The sequence below is a fragment of the Nycticebus coucang genome, chromosome 5 (assembly GCF_027406575.1).
Source record: "Nycticebus coucang isolate mNycCou1 chromosome 5, mNycCou1.pri, whole genome shotgun sequence".
Classification (NCBI taxonomy): Eukaryota; Metazoa; Chordata; class Mammalia; order Primates; family Lorisidae; genus Nycticebus; species Nycticebus coucang.
In genome coordinates, this window is record NC_069784.1 from 139,559,301 (window position 1) to 139,581,664 (window position 22,364).

Genomic DNA, 22,364 nt, shown 5'->3' on the forward strand with positions numbered 1-22,364 from the left:
GAAAATGCCAATGTCCTAATTCCTGGAACCTGTGAGAAGGGGGACTCGAGGCTGCAGGTGGAATTCAGGCTGCCAATCAGCGGATCTCAAAATAGGGAGGGTGTCTGGGCTGCCCCGGCCGGGCAGCGGGAACACAGGGCTTGAGAGTGAAGAGGAGGCGGGTGAAGGTGCAGGAAGGACGTGACTGAGAGGAAGGCCACCTGCGCTTGGAGGAGGAGGGCACCATGAGGTGTGGGATGCAGGCGTCCCCTCGACACTGGAGCAGGAAAGGGCCTCCTCCCCGCAGCCTCGGGACCCGGTGACACCTTCGTTTTAGTTCAGTGAACCCTGTCTTGGACTTCACAACTGTAAGATAATAAATTACATCGTTTCAGGCCACAGGTGTGTAGGATTTGCTACGGCAGCAATAGAAAATAATGTGGAGAGGGTGGAGATTTTTCTTTAGCAGGAGGCAGGACTTCTGGAGCATGTATTATTGGCTCTGGAACTCCGTTCCCTTCACAGCTTCCAGCCTCCTGCAGCATCTCCCAGAACCCAGCCCAGAAGCCGTGGCATCATACCGCAGGAGCACAGGCTTGTGCGTGGGGTGCGTGTCTGTGCTGTTGCTGACATGTGCTGGTTAGAAATTTACCAAATGGGACGAGGAAATTAGCTGGACAACTGAAGACCAACAGTGTAGATGTTTTATTTCTGTACTAAGAAAGGACAGGCACATGACAGGTTGGTGGAAGGCAGGCGGCACAGCAAGGGTCGTCCCGGCAGCCGCCTGTCAGTCACCTGCTCTGCTGCACAGCAGGACTGTCCCTGCCTCCTGCCTGCATCCCACCTGTCTGACAGCTGGTCTCTGCATGAGAGTGCACGCGTGCCACACACACATATGCTCAAACACTCACACGTGTTCATGTTCAAATGTGCAGACACACTTTCTCACATGCACACTCAGTATGTGCACACACATTTACAGACATGCACGCCTAAACTCATGCACACATCGATACACACTCACAAACTCATACCTCTACACAAATGCACGCATGTGAACAAACACATACATACAATGCTCAAATGTAAACACACTCGAGAACATGCTGTGCACATACACACACACTTGTGAAAATAAATGCACACAGGAGCTCACCTGCACACACATGCGTGTCCACACCCTCACACACCACATGTCCACACACACACACAGTCATGTCTACACACTCACACACATGTCCACACACACACACCCCCAGTCATGTCTACACCCTCACACACCACATGTCCACACACACACACTGTCATGTCTACACCCTCACACACATGTCCACACACACACACCGCCAGTCATGTCTACACCCTCACACACCACATGTCCACACACACACACCCACAGTCATGTCTACACCCTCACACACCACATGTCCACACACATACACTGTCATGTCTACACCCTCACACACATGTCCACACACACACACCCACAGTCATGTCTATACCCTCACATACCACATGTCCACACACACACACTGTCATGTCTACACCCTCACACACAACATGTCCACACACACACACCCACAGTCATGTCTACACCCTCACACACCACATGTCCACACACAAACACCCACAGTCATGTCTACACCCTCACACACCACATGTCCACACACACACACCCACAGTCATGTCTACACACTCACAGACATGTCCACACACACACACCCCCAGTCATGTCTACACCCTCACACACCACATGTCCACACACACACACAGTCATGTCTACACCCTCACACACCACATGTCCACACACACACCCACAGTCATGTCTACACCCTCACACACCACATGTCCACACACACACCCACAGTCATGTCTACACCCTCACACACCACATGTCCACACACACACACCCACAGTCATGTCTACACCCTCACACACCACATGTCCACACACACACACAGTCATGTCTACACCCTCACACACCACATGTCCACACACACACCCACAGTCATGTCTACACCCTCACACACCACATGTCCACACACACACACTGTCATGTCTACACCCTCACACACCACATGTCCACACACACACCCACAGTCATGTCTACACCCTCACACACCACATGTCCACACACACACACTGTCATGTCTACACCCTCACACACCACATGTCCACACACACACATCCACAGTCATGTCTACACCCTCACACACATGTCCACACACACACCCACAGTCATGTCTACACCCTCACACACCACATGTCCACACACACACACCGTCATGTCTACACCCTCACACATCACATGTCCACACACACACCCACAGTCATGTCTACACCCTCACACACCACATGTCCACACACACACACCCACAGTCATGTCTACACCCTCACACACCACATGTCCACACACACACACAGTCATGTCTACACCCTCACACACCACATGTCCACACACACACACAGTCATGTCTACACCCTCACACACCACATGTCCACACACACACCCAGTCATGTCTACACCCTCACACACCACATGTCCACACACACACCCAGTCATGTCTACACCCTCACACACCACATGTCCACACACACACACTGTCATGTCTACACACTCACACACATGTCCACACACACACCCACAGTCTAGTCTATACCCTCACACACCACATGTCCACACACACACACCCACAGTCATGTCTACACCCTCACACACCACATGTCCACACACACACACCCACAGTCATGTCTACACCCTCACACACCACATGTCCACACACACACACACCCAGTCATGTCTACACCCTCACACACATGTCCACACACACACCCCCACAGTCATGTCTACACACTCACACACATGTCCACACACACACCCAGTCATGTCTACACCCTCACACACCACATGTCCACACACACACGCACCGTCATGTCTACACCCTCACACACCGCATGTCCACACACACACCCACAGTCATGTCTACACCCTCATACACATGTCCACACACACACACACCGTCATGTCTACACCCTCACACATGCATGTCCACACCCACACACGCATGTTTGCATACACAAGGCTCTCAGTGGGGAGCCATTACAAAGCTGATTCACCTCCGACTGAGGTGCCACTGGGCAGCAGTGGAGTCTGGCAGTGTTCAGGAGTCAAGGGGAGAGGCAGAGGCTGGGGAGCTACCCAGAGACTGTCGTTGGCAACAACATATAAAGTCCAAAGGTAATTGTTATGCTAGAAAAACATTGCACTTCATAAAACCATGTTTATTCAAAAAAATCTATTCAGAAAGTCTGGAAAGCATAATAAATATCTGTACAGTGGCCGCCCATCTCCAACATGAAATGTAAAGCGTGAACATGAACATGGTCTGTAAACATAACTGCCGAGCTTGTAAACAAAGTACCGAGTCGGAAGAGCTGGGCAGGGAGGCGCGTCCTTTGCTCTGCGGCCGCCGGGCCTTCCTGCCCTCCTCACCGCTCAGGAACCTGCAGTGTCCTTCTCAATCCTCAGTGTGCCCGACTCTTGGCAAGGTGAGGGGTGACAAAACCATGTCAGAAATAAACAGAGTGCAAATCAAATCCTATCATGTGAAGCGTAAGGTCAAAACCCCAACGTGCGGCTTTAGGAATAACACCATTTAATTAACAATACTGGCTCACGGTAAGTACTATTATCACATTAGAAGTCAAACAATCTTCCAAACATCAACACACATGGAGTTAGTTTAAAATCACGCACAGATCTGACTTAAGGATACAAGTGAAATCCTCACCTCTTGCCCACGTTCAACTTTGGGGGTGGAATCAGCAAAAAGCCCCCTTGCTTATGGGGCAAAGTCAAGCGTTTCTCCCACACTGGGGGCTGCCAGTGGGGGAGGATCCTATAGTGGTGCCCTGCAGGGACCGTGGGGCAGGGTAGGAAGCCTGAGATCTGGGCTCGCTTGTCTTCTTGTGAACGCTGTGGTTTTCTGATCCAGAGGGGAGTGATTATCTGAGTGAGCAAGCAGAGCTCTGTAACCTTCTCAGAGAGTCCCTATCATTTGTGCAAATCACACAGAGCCCTGCACTAGGTGTGGCTTCCGCCAAGTGCAAATTGTAATGACACCTTCTTCCACACCTGGACCGCTGTGGGAACAGCACAGGCCCTGGCTAGTTCACTCAGGATTTTTGGAAGCTTAGTTTAAAATATGACATCCTAGCATCTTAGGCTGACTCTCTTTGAAGGATTTCAAGTATCAGTTTGTTCTGGATAAAGGTGGGAAGGAGAGGTATTTACAGACACTCAGCGCGGCGGGGACGGGGATGCCGTCCGCCGCTGACACATATTGAGCAGGCGGAAGGACAGGGTGGTGTGGTGCTGAGCCTCTGGGTCCCTTTGGCACGTTTAGTTCAGAAGGTAAGGCTGTGTGAGCAGGTGTTACTGAGAAGGAGCAATGGCGCGAGCCTGTGAACACATGGGGGAGGGACAGCCGTCTCCAGGCGATGCTTCTGCCTCCTCCCGCCTCCATCTCAGGACTTGAAGCCACAAACAAACATGCAGACAAAGCCGGCCTTGGGCTCTGGGCAGAATCAGAAATGACTTTGTTCATGTCTCGGAGAGAAGACTGACTTAAGGACTATTTACTTTTCCCTAAGTTTCGAATAAGAAATGAAATAATTCAGACCTAAGAAACAAAACTGTCACGAGGAGAAGTTACTTTAGTTTCAAGAAAAAGCATTTTCTACTGAGAAAAACCCAGTGGGCACTGCAGGAAAACAGGTGTATTATCTGTCCCTCACCTTTTATTCTTTGTGGTTCTCTGAGAAAATCCTCAGGGAATAATAAAGCTCCTGAAATAAGGTTATATTTTAAGATTTGACAACAATTAGACCAAGCTAAGGAGTTATTTTTCAGAGTGCTGCACTTTTTGGGGGGAGGGTTGGGTGGGCACTGGAGTGACTGGAGAAGGAAGGAAAAAGCATTAAAATATCTGTGAAAACCTGGCTGTGACCAACAAGTGCCTCCCAGACCTTGCTGGCTGCTCTTCGAGGGCCAGGCACTCTGGGGCGCCTGCCACCAGGACACGTCCTCCTGCCCTTCCCTCAACAAAGGCAAGCACAGCAAGGCAGTCTGCCACCCCACGCCGTGTGCACAGCACACCAGGGAAATCCACAATACCGCGGAACGGTCTGTCTCAGACAAATCTGTGCAGCAGAAACACAAACGCAACATAAAACCACAGGCCGAGGCGCATCGCCCCGTCCACAGCCACAGGCCCACGAGGCGCATCGCCCCGTCCACAGCCACAGGCCCACGAGGCGCATCGCCCCGTCCACAGCCACAGGCCCACGAGGCGCATCGCCCCGTCCACAGCCACAGGCCCACGAGGCGCATCGCCCCGCCCACAGCCACAGGCCCTCGAGGCGCATCGCCCCGTCCACAGCACGTCTTGCACTGTCCGTTCCCCTTCCCCTGCCCCTGTTGGAGAAAGATCCACAGGAGGAAACAAAGCTCAGCTTCTCCAAGGCTCACAGTTCTTCTGGAGACCAGAAAGCTGAAGGTGAACACAGCAAAACCACGGCCTCGGGAAGCACACACGGGGCCACCCAGGAGCTCGGCGAGCGTCAGCACCTGAGCTCTCAGGAGCCCCCAGGAGCCATTAGACCACCAGGGCAGGACAGGGCACAGAGGGTGTGCCCTCGCCCGACTCCCTTATCCTGTGACCTGCTGCCTTTGAGGCTATCCTGATTCCAGATCGGGCTTTCCCTCATCCCGAGTCAAAAAATCAGAGGGCAATAAGGAAGTGGCTCTTTGGATTATTCTGGATGGGGCCAGGGGCCTACCCCCAGCCCAGGGAGGTGGCCGAGCGCCTGGACACCTCTGGCCTCATCCAGACTGCACAACCCTCCCTCCCCACCGGCACGGCCTGCATAACTGGGGCTGGCCCATGTACTTATGGGCCTCACACCTGGAAAATAATCTCTCCATACAAACATAAGCCATGACACGAGAAGGCTTAGAGGTTCCCAGAGACCCCTGCAGGCCCTACATGGCGCCAGGAGTGACTGAGCTCGCAGGGGAGGGTATGGAGGAGGAGGCGCAGGTGCGGGAGGCAGGTGAGGCTTCAGAGGGCTCCGGATCCTCTCCAGGGCTGCGAGAGAAGCACAGACACGGCAAAGCCAGCTCCACTCCACATCCCACGTGAGGTCACTCTGGCCTGTGAACGGGAGCTTCAGCCTGTGTCTGTGAGTCGGAGAGGACGCTTGGCGGGTCGCTAGGAGCTGGCGGCTGCTGTCCTGCCTGCTACAGCCTGGTGGACGTGAGCCTCTTCATGCCCCGGCGCTGGGCCAGGTTGGATGACAGCACTGGCTCCAGCCGCGGAGCCTGAGGTGTTCTGTTCAGGGCAAAGTAGGTGGCGGCCATGGCACCCTGCAAACCGAAGGGAAGGGAGGGTGGCTGTGGTGCCCCTGCTCCTGCATGGGGGGGCTGGAGCCAGGGGACCATGCGGGGCCTCAGTTTACTTCAGGTAAAGTGGTAAGAGCTTCCCCCAGGATTGCTGTAGTGTCTGGCACACAGGGCCCACAGGTAAGGACGATTCCATTCTTAGCACAGTCTCCATCAACCATCCTAGGCTAACTCCCCCCTGTGCTTGTGCCTTGGGGACAAATATCCTGTGATCCCCTGCACTGTTCCCAGGGAGGCCAGGCCTGTCTCGGGGCCAGTGGGGCCGTAGGAGCACACTTATGGCCAACGCCAGGCCCCAGCCTCAGTTTGCCTCTTGACAGCAATGTGGACGAGTGTGATAAATGGGTTCAGCGTGGAGTGGATCTGATCCCCAGGAGGGACCTAGAATGGGCCACTCCTGGCTGGGTGGTCCCCAGTCCTGAGTCAATGGGCGTAGTCCACACTGCAGAAGAGGAAGCCTGCCTAGGAAGACCAGCCGACCCGAGGGGCCACTGCTGCTCTGAATGGAAGTCACTCACAAAATGAGAACTTTTGCAGACCTCTGGTATAGAAATGAGGCTTTGGGACTTGGAGTGGGAAAGGCAGGGTTTCTCCCACTGCACCTCTACAGCTCCATGACTTAAAAGTAGCGTTGTGTGCGATGTGTGTGGCCTGTGTACAAGTTCTGCAGGGGGCCGTGACTGTGCTCGGCCCCTCCCTGCAGGAGCAGAGGTGCCAGGCTCCTCTGGGCTTTCCCCACCACCTGCCCTCTCTCTGCCTGTTGGTACCTTCACCAGGTGCACGTCTTGTCTGCTGAGCTGGTTTTGGGACAGGTACTCCCTGTTGACAATCCACGGGTGTCTGAGCACCTGCACCGCAGTGAGGCGCTGATGGGGGTCCACGTGGAGCATCTTGGACACGACATCCTGCCGGAGAAGGTCGCAGAGGCAGAGAGGACCCAGAGCCAGTCAGAGCCCTCCGTATGCGGCACCCACCCATTATCTCCAGAGGGGGTCTCTGCATTTCATGGCCAAATGTTCATTTTCAAGTTTAGAAGTATGAGAATAGTTTATAGCTGTTACAGACTCAGCAGGTCACATGTTTTACCTTTTGTGAAAGGGTTCATGTTTAAAGAAAAATTAAAGCTGATGTGTGTAAATTGATGAAATTCTATTTTTGTAAAAGTGATATCCTTCTAAAGGGAGAAGTTGAAATAATACTCCACAGACAAAAATCATTTCATAGTAATATATCTAGTTACATTTTTATCAGGATTATCCACAAACATTTATCACAAATAGTCACCAGCCACAGAGACTGTTTAGGACAATCTGGAGGCAGCACATAATGCCCAGTGAGCTCATGTCCAGTAAAGGTAATTTCTAAAATTGGTTTCTATCCAGAGCTCCATTTTGCATGTACAACACACATTCAGCTGCAATGTGGATCACATTTCAGAATCTCATGTAATTTATACTCGATGCATCTGTTTTGTTGTGCATCCTGATCATCCCTGAGGCAAACAGGGCAAATGTTACTTTTTCTATCTTGCAGATGAAGCCACTGAAGGAAGACCCAAGAGGAGAATCCATATATTGAGACACAGTCTCACTCTGTTGTCCAGGCCAGAGTATCATGGCATCATCATAGCTCACAGCAACCTCAAACTCCGGAATTCACGTATTCCTCTTGTCTCAGCCTCCTGTCTCAGTCCCTACAGGGACTATAGGTGCCCACCACCACACTGGCTAATTTTTCTATTTTTAGTAGAGACAGGGTCTCAAGCTCCTGAGCTCAAGCAATTTACCTGCCTCCGTCTCCCAGAATGCTAGTTTTATAGGCGTGAGCCACCACACCCAGCGAAGAATCTATATTCTTTCCACTAGCCCACCCTGCTCTCTATAGCGCTCCCATCACATTTAAACAGAAAAAAAGAAAAGAAAGAGAATGAAACACAACGCGAGATGGGATCACCCAATAAAATTGTGGTCATAAACCACAAGTTTGAAACACTACATTCTGGAACAATATCCTTTTTCTGCAGAGAAATCAATGTCTCTTCATATCTGACAACATTAACCGTGGTGACTTCTTGAAACAAATACTCCTGGACGCATCATCGTTCTCGTTTTCAGGTGTGAAAGCAAAGAGAACCTGGACTTGTTCAAGACTCATCGCTGCCCCTTATTTAAAAGGTAAAAATACTGGGGCAGGTACTCACTTTTGCTGCATCCGATATTGAGTCCCAGTTTCCCCCGGAAAGGGCGTATTTCCCACTGCCGATCCGCGCCAAGATCTCCTCAGGGGTATCATCTGGTCCGTTTGCAAATGGGGTAAATCTGTGTAATGAGGTGATTTATGGTAATGAGCTTCCATTTTATAAAATAAAATAAGCTTTACATTTAGCATCACCACTTTGTTGTTGAAAAGAGCTATTTTCTTTTCCCTGCTATGCTGTGAACTTGGGATTTAGTAAAGTGGAATTGATTTCCTATGCTATGACCCTTTTCCTCCCTTGGTCAATGGGGCAAGTGAAAAATCTGCTGTGGACCCCAGGAGTTAGCCCTTCTAGACCCTTTTTGGTCACACTGGGGATGGAGGGGTCCAACGGTTTGCCTTGTGATTTGGTTTCTGTGGTGACACTGTAGTGTCATGGATCAGTGCCTGAGATTTAAAGTTCATCTGTTACCAGTTCTGGTTCTTTGACAAGTTAATCACTGGAGACTTAATTCCACATGCAAAGTGTACACAATGCATGTGAATGGCCAGGCATGGTACTGGCCGCACTCTTAAGTGCGAAGTTGAAGAATGTGAAGAGAAAGAGAAAAATGAGAACAGAATATGGTGAAGAGAGACCAATATCAATTGGTGTTTAGCCCAGGTCACCTGGACAGCAGGCCCAGGCCTCATCCACTGCCACCAGGTGTCTTCTCACAAAGAACTGGCTCGTGCATGGCTGCGAAAACCAGGTATGAGCCAGTGAGTGGCAGTCACCTTCCCGATGCTGCCTGGCCCTGACGCTTCTGTGGTTGCTGTTTGGCTCCAGACGATGTTTTGAGGGCACAGTGTTCCTGCCTTTTGAGAGAGTGGTGGGTGCAGCAGAGAAAGCCTGGATGACACTGGGAAAAGACTGAGTGTTTGCTGTGAGCTGAGTGTAGAGGAAAACACAGGGCTCAATTTCCTATCCTGGCTCCTTAGACTTTGTGAGAGCTGCGGATGTCTGAGCCCTGCCCTGGCCGCCTGGGCGTATGTGTGTGGGTGGCGCTGTCCACACTCCAACACCAGGGCGGGCCTCCTCCTGCCTCAGCAGGGACCAGCATCGAGGCTTCTGCCGCTGTCCCTTACCCTGCCAGCATGGTGTACAGTAGGATCCCCAAGCTCCAGACGTCGCAGGCTGCATCATAGCCCTGACGCTTCAGAACCTGTGGGGTAGCAGACCACAGATAAGCATTCGCTGTTTCCCCAGGGGCACCTGTACCGGTGGGAGGGGTCAGCAGGAGGACAGCTGTGTCTGCAGTGAGACCGTGGCCAGGAATGCAGGGCTGACCCCACTGTGCTGCACACAGAGTCCTCCCTGAGAGCCACAGCTCCTGCCAGACACACAACAGACAGACTGAAAAGGAGGCGCTTAATTTTCAAGGCATAAGTATTTTAAAAATCATTTGTAACATAAAATCTCCCATCTTAACCCTTGTAAGTGTCTGGGTCACTAAGCACATTCCTGTTGTGCCGCCACCACCACTGTCCATCCTCTTGTTATCTTCCCAACCTGGAGCCCTGTCCTCAGTATGCCTGAACTCCCAGTCTCTGTGGGGACCTCTGATGAGTGTGACTGGCTCCTTCACTTCTCGTCATGTCCTCAGCTCTGTCCACGTGTGCCCTGGTGCCTCGCTTTGTGGTGCTGGGTAACATTCCACTGCACACACAAAGGGGGCCAAAAATGTACATCTGGAGAACAAAGGCCAACGGGCCCAGAGCGGATCCAGAGAAGGCTGCGTGGACAGGCGTCACTGCCCGCCTACACCTGCCAGCTCGGCCTTTCCCCCAGGGGCTGCCCTGAGACCCTGTGTCCTCTTCCTCTGTCCTGTCTCTGCTCTAAAACTCACTGCTCTTTGTCCACAATGCCAGATGAGCTGGAGCTTAGAGCTGATCTGAGCTCCAGTCCCCGTGTCCTCCAGGCATCTGTAGAATATGCATGTTCAGAAACCTTTATTTGTTTTCCTGTTACTCTGTCTTCTGTTTCAGGGCTCTGTCCCAGCTAAGAACCTATGAAGGTTAAGGAAAAAATGACTAAGGGAGGCACCACTAGGGGCTCATAACCAGGTTACACAGGCTGCCCGGGTGTCTGGATAACTCCTGGGTAACCAACAGGGGCCTCCAGCTATGCGTCCACGCATGTCTGCATATGGCACTCTGCTGTGGACCAGTGGCCATGGGTTCCCTCCCAAACAGCCACTAGACCCACCATGATGCCAGGCGGGCCTTCTATGAGGACTGGCCACGTCTGGCCCCACTTGCTCCAGAGCGGCACTGACACAGCTCAACACCCACTGATCTCACAGCATCCAACACCAGCCTCTACCCTTCCTTCCTCCATTCACCTTCCACTCAGGGGCTCACAGGTGCTTTTCTAAAAAGCAAGGCACCAAACTTGTCTCTGCAAACATATCAAGGACTTGAGAACCTCATGGACCCTGTCCTCAGGAAACAGGAAAAGGGAAGGCTCACAAGATGGCCTTGCTGAGATTCTCTGACAGAGCCCATGGATTTTTACATGAGCTTTCATTGGCAAATCACCACAGGACCGTAATATTCTCAAATTTGACGGCTATCACTTGATTCTGTCAGGAAAAACAACCTGGGGCAAGAATTATGATGCAGAGTGCATCTGCAAACTTCATTCTTGCCCGGTGCTGTCAGAGCCTCCTCTGACCCCAGACGTCTGCGCCAGCCATGTCCTGCGTGTGGGAAGATGGTGGCGGCCTTGTCTCTCATATCAGCCTGGAACAAGTATGAAGATTTGGTCCAAATTGTCTATAGCATGATGACGATTTTATAGGAAAATGTTACCTTTTAAAAAGTTTTCAAATGGGAGAATAAAATGATAAAAATCATTCTGTCTGAGCAGGGTTGTGGTGGGTTCAAAGGCAGGGAAGGCCCCATTTCTGTCCTTGAGAGCACTGCTAGGGTACCAAGACTCCTGCCCTGCACCCAGCTGTCCAGGTTCTCCACACATAGCAGAAACCATGGGCTACTTTAGGGACTGATGGCCTGAACTCCAGTGCTCGAGGGTCTTACCTCTGGGGCCACGAAGTTGGCCGTGTAGCACGGTGTCATCAGCAGCCCGTTCTCTGCTCTCAGCTGCTTGGCAAACCCAAAGTCGCAGATGCGGATGGATTCAGGGTTTCCAGACTCATCCATGTACAGAATGTTACTCGGCTTCAGATCTCGATGGACCACCTGGAAAGCAGGAAGCATCACCCTAGTTAGGGGGCCAGGGACTGGGCAGGGGAGCAGTGGAGCGAAGTGTGTGGAAGGCCAGGGTCGGCCTGCCGCTGGGGGCTCCCTGCAGCAGGCCCAGGGGAGCTGCACAGGTGGGTGCTGTGTCTTGACAAGCGCCCCTCCCTCTTCTCTCTTACATGGTCACTCAGGGCAAGCACCTGTGTTACCTACTTTTATAGTGAATGGACATTCAAGCAGATCAATAAGCACCTATCCAAGATGAGGGGACAGATCACTGGAGCTATGACGTAAATGGAAATGTGGTGAGTTCAGGTGACAGGAATAAAAATCTTTACTGAGCTATCAGTAAATACTGACTGTGTGCCAGGACGGCGAGGTGCAGATGGAGGCTGAATGTCTCAGATGTCCTGTTAAAATACAGGGGAGATGACTTAAGCAGGAAACCAAGCCCCATTTACAGAGGCCTCAAAGGTGAGCAAGAGAAGACTCCAAATTCACCTTCATGTCCTCCCTCCCTCGACAGAAACAAAGCTGCAAAATATGTTCTGGAGAATAGGGTGTCCAACCTGTGTCCCAAGGGCCACATGCTAATGTCATGCGAACAGTTGAGGTGTCGGATATGGAAATTATGCACAGAACTTTATTCTGCTCATCAGTCTCCCTTGGTGTTTGTGTATGTGATGTGTGGCCCAAGACGACTCCTCTTCTTCCAGTGAGTGGCAGAGATAAAAAAGGTTGGACATTCATTTGCCTGCTTTGGGAAACCTGGAAATGCCCAGCATACCCAGACTGTGTGCGGCCACACAGAAAGGGCCAAGGTGTGGTTCTGGAAGAATATTCCCCTGTTTAGAGAAGACTGCCTTGTAAAAGCTCATGATCACACCCACCCCTTGCCCACAGGGCACTGCTCGGCGCAGGAGAGGTGCCGAAGAGAGGCTATGCACAGGCCACACATGCCCCTGGCCCAAAGGTCACTGCCCGGCTCAGGACAGGTGCTGAGGAGAGGCTATGCACAGGCCACACATGCCCCTGGCCCAGAGGGCACTGCCTGGCTCAGGACAGGTGCTGAGGAGAGGCTATGCACAGGCCACACATGCCCCTGGCCCAAAGGTCACTGCCCGGCTCAGGACAGGTGCTGAGGAGAGGCTATGCACAGGCCACACATGCCCCTGGCCCAAAGGTCACTGCCCGGCTCAGGACAGGTGCTGAGGAGAGGCTATGCACAGGCCACACATGCCCCTGGCCCAAAGGTCACTGCCCGGCTCAGGACAGGTGCTGAGGAGAGGCTATGCACAGGCCACACATGCCCCTGGCCCAAAGGTCACTGCCCGGCTCAGGACAGGTGCTGAGGAGAGGCTATGCACAGGCCACACACATTCCTGGCCCAGAGGGCACTGCCCGGCTCAGGACAGGTGCCGAGGAGAGGCTATGCACAGGCCACACATGCCCCTGGCCCAAAGGTCACTGCCCGGCTCAGGACAGGTGCTGAGGAGAGGCTATGCACAGGCCACACACATTCCTGGCCCAGAGGGCACTGCCTGGCTCAGGACAGGTGTGGAGGAGAGGCTATGCACAGGCCATACACGCCCCTGGCCCAGAGGGCACTGCCTGGCTCAGGACAGGTGAGGAGGAGAGGCTAGGCACAGCAGAGTGACTCGGGTGCCCCTTCCTGGAAGGCACGTCTGGGGCTGAGAGCACAGCCTGAAATAGGAATGCTGGGGCAACATGCATGAGCCACGTTCTGAACTGCAGCTCCTCCCCTGCACCAGGGTGTGGTCCAGGGCTCAGGAGTCCGTGAATGAGGCACTCACACCCCCGGTGAGGACCACTCAAGCCTCAGCTGTCACTGCCATTTCTGTCCTCAGGGTCCCTTTGCATCAGTTAATGAATCCAACCACACGTCACAAGTAATGAAAATTCTGAATTTCCTTTTATCATGGCCAAGCTAATTTCTTTTACTAAAATTTGTTCGCATAAATTTGATGTATTAATCTAGCTGCTGGGGACATTACGTGTACAAACTATTTTAGACCCTTGAAGGGCAGCAGAATACATCACCCCCACATGTGCGCTTTGGCATCAGGATGGTTTGAGCTGAGAAGTGAGACCACACAGATAAGAGAAGAGCTCCACCCTCTCCTTCCTTATGTGCCCACCCTCAGGAGCTAAATGGACAAGGTGTCCCCTTCCCTCTCTGCCAGGACTGACAGCGGTCAATCAGCAGAGACCACAGCAGGCCCTCATCAGCCTGGAGAGCCCAGGATGACCACACCACAGGCCTTACTGCCCAGCCCTGGCTCCCATGAGTGTGCTGACGTTTGCCTCCCAGTCTGCTGCCCTGGAGACTCAGATCCCCTGCCCAGTCCTCCTCCAGATCCCTCCTCGGCAGACGCTGCCTGAGCCCAAGTCTACCGGCCCCTTTGAGCTATTGGTGGCCAAGTGTTCCCAGCACAGGTGAGGGGCCCCTGGGAGTGAGTGACACCTGTTTATTTTTCTCTTGTCCACTTGCCTCTGCCTGTCTAATATAGAGACACAGGAGGGATGACGGTGGTGTGGAAGGAATTTGAGGACACTCTGGGTTACCAGCTCTAGAACCCACAGAGTCCTCTGCGATTTCAGGTCCCCACCCTCAGCGGGGGCGTCTCACCCCCTGAGAGTGCAGGTAGTCCATGGTCTTGGCGATGGTGCACAGCACGTCGCTGGCCTCGCGCTCCGAGAAGCATCTCTGCCGAAGAATTCGGTCCAGGAGCTCCCCGCCACGCATCAGCTCCATCACCAGGTATACGTACTTGCCATCGTCATAGACCTGGTGGGCAGAAGGGGCACAAGGACCTCAGCGATGGGGTCCACGGCCACGGCCTCCCTGCTGGTTATAAGGAGCGGCCACTCCAGAAGGGGAGAAGTGGGGAGCAGGGCAGGGGAGGGAAAACAAGGCCATTCTAATCCCATCAGGAGTGGCTCTTCGAGGGAACAAAGCAGCCGTAACAAGCTGGGGAAGAGGGCCTGCATGGCTGGGCCTGCAGAGTGTACGGGCCTGTCCTCAGCTGGAATGAATGACTGCACAATGCTGCCCGGCCCCTCCCAAGTGAGCTGCTCAGATGTTAAGAGACGGGGACATTGTCACAGCACCACACAGAGGCAGTTCCCTGGTACAGGGCTTTCCAAACTTTAATGGGCATCAAATCTTGGGGGATCCTGTTTAATGCATACCCTGGTCCCACTGGGTGGGTGGAACCTGGTGCCTGTATTCCTCACCCCTTCTTGGTGACATCTGTGCCACCCCCAGGGCCAGCACTGAGTGGCCAGGGCTGCAGCTCTGGTCCACACTAGCTTTCGTCTCATGAATTAGGAAAGAACATACTCTGGTGGTTTTTATGCCAAGCTGGTGTGTTAAGACCACACGCACACGCCTGTCACTGTACCTCAGGGGCATGGAGGCAGTTCTCAGACCCGGGGCTCTGGGTATGGGATGCCGGAATCCTTATGGGGTTCAGGGAAGAGGGAAAGGCCTGTCTCTTCTCCCCCTGTCCCCATGCCCCACGCCCCGGGCCTCCTGTGGCAGAGTGGCTGACTCCTGTTGCCTCCCCTCCTGGGCAAAGCACCAAGTAATGTCCCAACAGGGCAGCCACAGAAGCCTCCAGAAGCTCTGACTGAGCAGCTGAGACTCCTGTCTGGGCGTCAGACCTGACCCAGTCCCATCTCACCACCTCTTCCCCCTCCGCTTTAGTTATGTTTACGGAGGAACAACTTGCTGGGTGATAATTCACACACCAGCTCCCCGACTCCGTTTCTGTGATTAAGAGCTGGGTGACACTTAGATGCAGAGAGTGGAACAGCCTCAGGCTCCAGGCCTCGGGCACCAGGGGATGGGCTGCAGGGTCAGAGGGCTGGCACTAGACCAGTATCAGTGCTTCTGTGTCGCCTGAACAAGCTGAAGGCCAGGAGACCCGGCTGCCTCAGGGAGGCCACTTACGTCCTTGAGGGAGATGATGTTCGGGTGCTGGCCGTACCTCAGGAGAATCTCGATCTCTTCTGAGGGGTCTCTTTTACTCTTGTCGATGATCTGGAACAAACACAGCAGTGGCCTGAGGGGACAGCTGCAGGGGCTTGGGGTCCCTTCAGACGTGGGTCTGGGTCATGTCTGGCCCCAGCAGCTTCCCCACCCCATGGCTACACACTGCCCAGGAGGACTTAGAGTAGCCTAGGAACTCTCAGCCTGTCCTTTCTTCCCCAACTAGAGTAGGGTGTACATTTAAAAAGAGCAGGGAAAGCCTAAGACATGAAATCTGAGATATTACAAGGTTGTGTGGTGATGGGGACTGGGGATCTCTCCCAGGTACCCCAAACAACAGAATGTGTACCTGCCACCTCCGTGAGCTTTGCTCCACCCGAGATGCCCCTCCAGCCACTGCACCTCTGGTCCTGCTCTGCGCTATGTGCCAGAAGGAAGGTGAGTGAGATTCTGGGTCCTCACCAGAGATGCTGGGCCTGGAGGGCATAGCCTGGCTTCACCACTGAGGCCTAGACATACGTGCCCTGTGTCTGCCCCTCAGTGTCTGCACCCTGTGTTTTAGGGTAACAGGTGGCTAACAGCTTCGGAGCTGCCTTAATCATGCCCTCTGCTCCCTCGGAGGTGGGGACAGCAGGAGTGGGGCTGGGAAGGCATTTTTTCTATTCTGAGTGCTGTTTGCCACGTAGGTGCTGTGGATTCCCCACGGGAGCAGAGGGCATGATCAAGCCACCTCGCCAAGCAGGGTATCTCCTCCAACTTAGCAAAAGGATCAATATATTTGAAACAAGGATAGCAGAACACGTATCAACCACAGAATTTAACGAAAACCTTCTCCTGTAAACTTCATTTAAACAAATGACCTCAAGAAAGAACTTCAGTTTTTTTCTGGTGGAAAAAGTTAAAATTTACATGCCAATCAGTTCTCCTTCTAAAAATAAGCCCTATTCATGCCAAACATCTGTCTTAGTTCCATTTCTTTTTTGGTGACAAATTGCATACACAGTATGAAAATGAGAACAGAAATGCTAACGTTATTTTCCATGTTCTGATGTGAATGCAGATTGCAGCTCTGCCCAGGGAGGTGGCTGGAGCTTGTTCTGTGTGAAGTGCAGCCACACCCCGTCTCTGTGATTAAGACCTGAGTGACACACACCCTCACACAATTCTAAGGCGCTCACTTCATTTTTTTTTTTTTTTTGCAGTTTTTGGCCGGGGCTGGGTTTGAACCCACCACCTCCGGCATATGGGGATGGCGCCCTACTCCTTTGAGCCACAGGCACCACCCAGAGCTCACTTCATTTTTATCTGACTCCATTGCTAAGATAACTAAGGGACTTCTTGTTAGTAACATAACCAAAGTCTGTGCCTGAAGAGGTGGGGTGGCCATGCGTTAAAGCACATGCCTCCCTGCAGGGAAATCTGGCCCCAGTGACAATTCAAGTCCGTGTCCGGTGCAGCCTTCTGGACAAACGATGTGGAAAAGTAGAACTGCCAATGAACAGGCCGTGGGCCTGGCCTGTGTGTCTGAGACATAAAGAGCCAGGAGAAAAAGCCGAAACAGCAGCAAAGCTCATTATCTTCACATTCTTGAGTTATATCCACTTTTTGCAATAGCCTCTGGTCCTGTGATCAATAAAATCCTGAAATGGCTACATTTGAGTTCCCTAGAGTGACTTTGTGCTCTTCTCTAGAACCTAGTCCTGCATCTGCTGTAGAAAAAGCGTCCAAAAACAGTTGTGTCAATGAATGAAGGTAGCCAGATTCCTGAACAAGGGGCCCGCGCAGAACGGAGTGTTCCATAGGCAAGAAGTAGTCTGTCGAACAATTAGATTACAACCTGTGGTTTATAAAACTCCAACCCGAAATAAAGCTCCTGACTCAGATTTTTCTTTTAATCAGCACTTACCCTTGACACTACCAAGTATGATAATAAATGAAGATAAGAAACCTCTTCATTTATCCACCAAGACTTAGTTAGCTCCTGCCAGCGCCAGACCTTCTTGAGGTGCTAGAACCACAGCAAAACCAGAACAAAGCCCTCACCTCCCTGCGGGACACGCCAATGGGGCTGTGCACAGAGACGGGGCAACGCACGCTGTGAAGAGGAAAATGCAGGTGGAAGGTGGAGAGGATGGGGGACAGGAGAGGACGAGGGAGCCCCCAGAGAGGGAAATGCTTGATCTGCAGAGGCAGCTGGTGTTGGGCAGAACAGACAGGAGTTTATCAGAGGAATTCACAATTTACTACCCCATACTGTTAACGTTTCTTTTTTGTTGTTGTTTGGAGACATTCAAGGTAAATTTGTCAATAATTCATAAATTCCTGACCCAAACTAAACCCAGGGACCTGAGATTTTTGGTTGGTATCTTTTATGGTGAGGCTGGGCATTTTCCCAGGGCGAGAAGCACAAGGTAACTGTGCCCAGAGGATACTGGGAGTGTGTCCTTGAGTTTTTGCCTTTAAAAAAAAACAAACTTCCATTTCCACAAAATGGCCATCAAGCTATGAACAGAATGGGGCCATCTCACAGCAGTCACTGATTTGAACAATCTTCAGAGTTCAAGAAAATCAACTGAGGAAAATTATTCCTCTGACACCTCTGCCTGGCAAGGCAGGGTCTATCTCCCCAGATGTTCTTGGTACAGCACCAGGGGCTGCAGACATGTCTGGGGACAGGCCAGAACAGTCCCAGTCATGGGGGCAGCACAGCTGGAATCTTGCTCCTTGAGACTGGGGTCCAGCGCCATGGGACAGTGGTGGCATTTAGCCCACATCTTGCTGCCTCACTAAGAGGATGTGCAGAACATGCTTATTACATACACTACTGTGAGTTCAGCAGAAGCTTGGTCTTTAACCTACATTTTATCCACTAGAAAACTCTAGACATTGGTATTCTGGATTCCTAGATCAAATATTTAATCTAGCAATAATTACAGAAGCTAAAATGACTGTGCAGAGATGATCAAGTTGGATGATAGACAACCGTACCATTTTTGATGGCTGGCACTAACACTACTTGCTCTCTGCTGGAGTTTTTGCAAATAATTCCAGGTTAGACTTCTATTTATGTCTCTGATTACTTTTTGGTGTCTGTGTCTTCCTCCATCTGTCCCCTTTCCCCCTTTTCTCTCCTTCCTTCCCTTGTCAAATGCTATGCCTGTCCCTCAACTCTACATTCTCAAAATAATAAGGGCCCGAAGCTTTAATTCTTGGTATATGTTATAATAAAGCTATCAAAGGAGGCCAGTTCCTACAAGTTGGATATAACCCAGTATTCACAGCTGCGAAGCAATCCTTTAATGGGTGACATCGCATCAAAGTAAACTAAACTCCATCCTCGCAGAGCTTGGAAACTGGCACGTGGAGAGGATATTTCCTCATGCTCAGATGTTCCCGCTGGGGTCAGTGCTGACACCCATACTGCTCACACCTGACCCGTGCTCACACGTGCACGTGCTCACACCTGCTGCTCACACCCACACCAGGCTCACACGTGCAGCATGCTCACACCTGCTCACACCCACACCAGGCTCACACGGGCACATGCTGACACCTGCTGCTCACACCCACACCAGGCTCACACGTGCAGCATGCTCACACCTGCTCACACCCACACCAGGCTCACACGGGCACATGCTGACACCTGCTGCTCACACCCACACCAGGCTCACACGTGCAGCATGCTCACACCTGCTCACACCCACACCAGGCTCACATGGGCACGTGCTGACACCTGCTGCTCACACCCACACCAGGCTCACACGGGCACATGCTCACACCTGCTGCTCACACCCACACCAGGCTCACATGTGCAGCATGCTCACACCTGCTGCTCACACCCACACCAGGCTCACACGTGCATGTGCTGACACCTGCTGCTCACACCCACACCAGGCTCACACGTGCACGTGCTCACACATGCTGCTCACACCCACACCAGGCTCACACGTGCACGTGCTCACACCTGCTGCTCACACCCACACCAGGCTCACACGTGCAGCATGCTCACACCTGCTCACACCCACACCAGGCTCACATGGGCACGTGCTGACACCTGCTGCTCACACCCACACCAGGCTCACACGGGCACATGCTCACACCTGCTGCTCACACCCACACCAGGCTCACATGTGCAGCATGCTCACACCTGCTGCTCACACCCACACCAGGCTCACACGTGCATGTGCTGACACCTGCTGCTCACACCCACACCAGGCTCACACGTGCACGTGCTCACACATGCTGCTCACACCCACACCAGGCTCACACGTGCACGTGCTCACACCTGCTGCTCACACCCACACCAGGCTCACACGGGCACTGGGCTCACACCCACACCATCCTCACACCGGTGCCATTTGGCAGAGGGCACTCCCTGCAAGCAAGTCACCTCACCTTCACAGCATACTCTGTGTCAGTGGCCTTGTGCACACATCGCTTGCACACGGAGTAGGAGCCCACCCCGATATCCTCCTTGATCTCGTAGCCATCAGTGAAGTGGATGTTGTTCCCATGTAATTGCTGTGGGGAGACCAAGAGAAAAGAAGGTGCCAGCGTACTCTCACAAAGTCACAGCCACCCACGCTCAGGAGCTGGGGCATAGGGAGGTGCAGACTGAACGGGGGACAGTGAGGCCCGGGAGTTCATGGATTCCTTTGGTCAAGGTCACAGAGCTACTTAGTGCTGGTTCTAAATCTAAATCCCAACTTCTCTGGTTCCTTGGATTATGACTCTTAACTTTTAGACACCAGATCATTCTGTGTCCACTGGGTGGCCATGTCTGTCTCCCATAGGTCTACGAGGACAATGTGGAAATGAAAAGACAGAAATGCTTGTAGCAGCTGCATGTGGCCCCAACACTGTGTTCAGAGTGAGAATCTGCATGGGACACTCTCAGGGCAGCCCTGACCAGCACCCACCACCCCACGCCACCCACTCTCCACAGGAACAAGATGCCCGCAGCCCAGCGTACACGGTACACTGTCACAGCAAGTGTCCACTTCACACATGCTGTATTTTCCTAATGGTGACAGGGAGAGAAGTGTCATGGAAATATAGTGACATCCAATTTGCCCTGGCTGTTCTTAAATGGGTTTAGTTAGAACTCCGTCTAGAGGTCTCTGCATTCTGGTCACAACTTCCCTGGGCGTCCCGAAGATGGCACCCACAAATCAAAGTGCTATCAAAGATGCCCAAGTCTCCAGTCATAGACACCGGTGGTGACATTCTTCAAGGACTTTCCTTTAAGAGGAGTGTGAAATAGGGTGCAGATCACCATGGGGACCACTGCAAGCATCGCCATGCAGACACTCAGGAGCAACAGTAAGAGTTGGGAAGGAGAAGACTGCCGTCCCCCCACCCCAGGCACCAGCACCAAGGCTGGCAGAAGCTGTGGTGGACCCCAGAGCCAGGCTTCAGCCACACACCCCCTACCCTTGACCCAGCAGAGGCTAACGGAGTTACCTGCACGATTGGGTGAACCGGAACTTTGTGTGGGCCTTGCTGTGCGGGCTCCTGCACCAGGCTTGATGCCACGAAACTGAATCCTCTAAACAGATGGTGAGCGTTGGCACTTGGGGGCACTCCTGGAGAGTCTGCGAGATCGGGGCAGGGTCAGACTTCACGGAGCAGGGTGAAATGGTAGCATGCACATGAGTGTGTTTGTTGGAGGGGAAGGCAGAATAGAGATGCAGAAATGCTGATGTAGATGAAACTGCTTTATTTTGGATAGTTGGAAATGGTTTGATTTTTAAATGGCAAAAATATCCAGAACAAAAACTTTAGAGTAATCGCTGATTACATCTTTTAGTTAGCTGCCTTCCGAATTTACTAAATCATAATCTTACAATCCTCTGTGAAGTGGATTCACTGGACTCACTCAAGACTGAGGCTCAGAAGCTGAGTCGTCCTCCCCCAGCCCCCAGAGGTGCCTGAATGTAAGGACTTGGGTTATTCTGGAACATCTGCGAAGTGTGCAAATGGCAAGGGCTGGGCATGGACCCAAGTCTGACCTATGGCACGTAGAGGATCGTGTGGGAGACAAGACATATTAACTGGAACGGATATACTTTTATTGTGAAAAGAAAATCTGTTATAAAAATAAAATAAAATCCTAAGCCCCCACTGACTGACTGAACCCCCTCTCTGCCAAGAGGACCCCAAGAAAACCTCAAAACTGATTTCCTGGCCATAATGAAAAGTGAAGTTGGACGTGCTTCATTGAGTCTCCTCCCTCCATTTTGAAGTCTGGGCACAACAACTGACCAGCACTGGCGTTAAGAGAGATAGAAGACTTACTGAGAAAAAGCCCCTCTTTGTGGCCAAAACATATCAAATTAGAATCTGGAATTATGCACACAAGGTCACACCTGCAGGCCATCGCTTTGCTTAACAGATCAAGGTGGGTCCACTGCGGCTTGCTCTGTGACCAGTAGTCTCCGTATCTTAGCATCCCCCTCTACCAAC

The 22,364-nt window shown here is 52.3% G+C and overlaps 2 protein-coding genes across 6 annotated transcripts in view; one reads left to right on the forward strand and one right to left on the reverse strand.

Moving 5' to 3' along the window:
• Window positions 1–1,274: 1,274 nt before the first annotated feature.
• Window positions 1,275–5,615, forward strand: LOC128585600 (histidine-rich glycoprotein-like). Its single transcript, XM_053590622.1, has 3 exons — window positions 1,275–2,269; window positions 2,313–2,405; window positions 5,009–5,615. Exons 1-3 carry the CDS (start codon window positions 1,335–1,337, stop codon window positions 5,613–5,615), a joined length of 1,635 nt encoding a protein of 544 aa, XP_053446597.1. The 5' UTR covers window positions 1,275–1,334.
• Window positions 3,247–22,364, reverse strand: part of RPS6KA2 (ribosomal protein S6 kinase A2) — a 344,820-nt gene continuing 325,702 nt past the window's right edge. For all 5 annotated transcript variants that reach the window (XM_053592911.1, XM_053592909.1, XM_053592910.1 and 2 more), the window contains 9 exons: window positions 21,363–21,493; window positions 20,295–20,420; window positions 15,861–15,950; window positions 14,535–14,693; window positions 11,723–11,884; window positions 9,770–9,846; window positions 8,646–8,763; window positions 7,213–7,350; window positions 3,247–6,409 (listed from right to left, as the gene is read on the reverse strand). In XM_053592911.1, coding sequence (XP_053448886.1) covers window positions 6,284–6,409; window positions 7,213–7,350; window positions 8,646–8,763; window positions 9,770–9,846; window positions 11,723–11,884; window positions 14,535–14,693; window positions 15,861–15,950; window positions 20,295–20,420; window positions 21,363–21,493 — 1,127 coding nt within the window. In that variant the 3' untranslated portion in view covers window positions 3,247–6,283. The remainder of the gene's footprint in view (window positions 6,410–7,212; window positions 7,351–8,645; window positions 8,764–9,769; window positions 9,847–11,722; window positions 11,885–14,534; window positions 14,694–15,860; window positions 15,951–20,294; window positions 20,421–21,362; window positions 21,494–22,364) is intronic.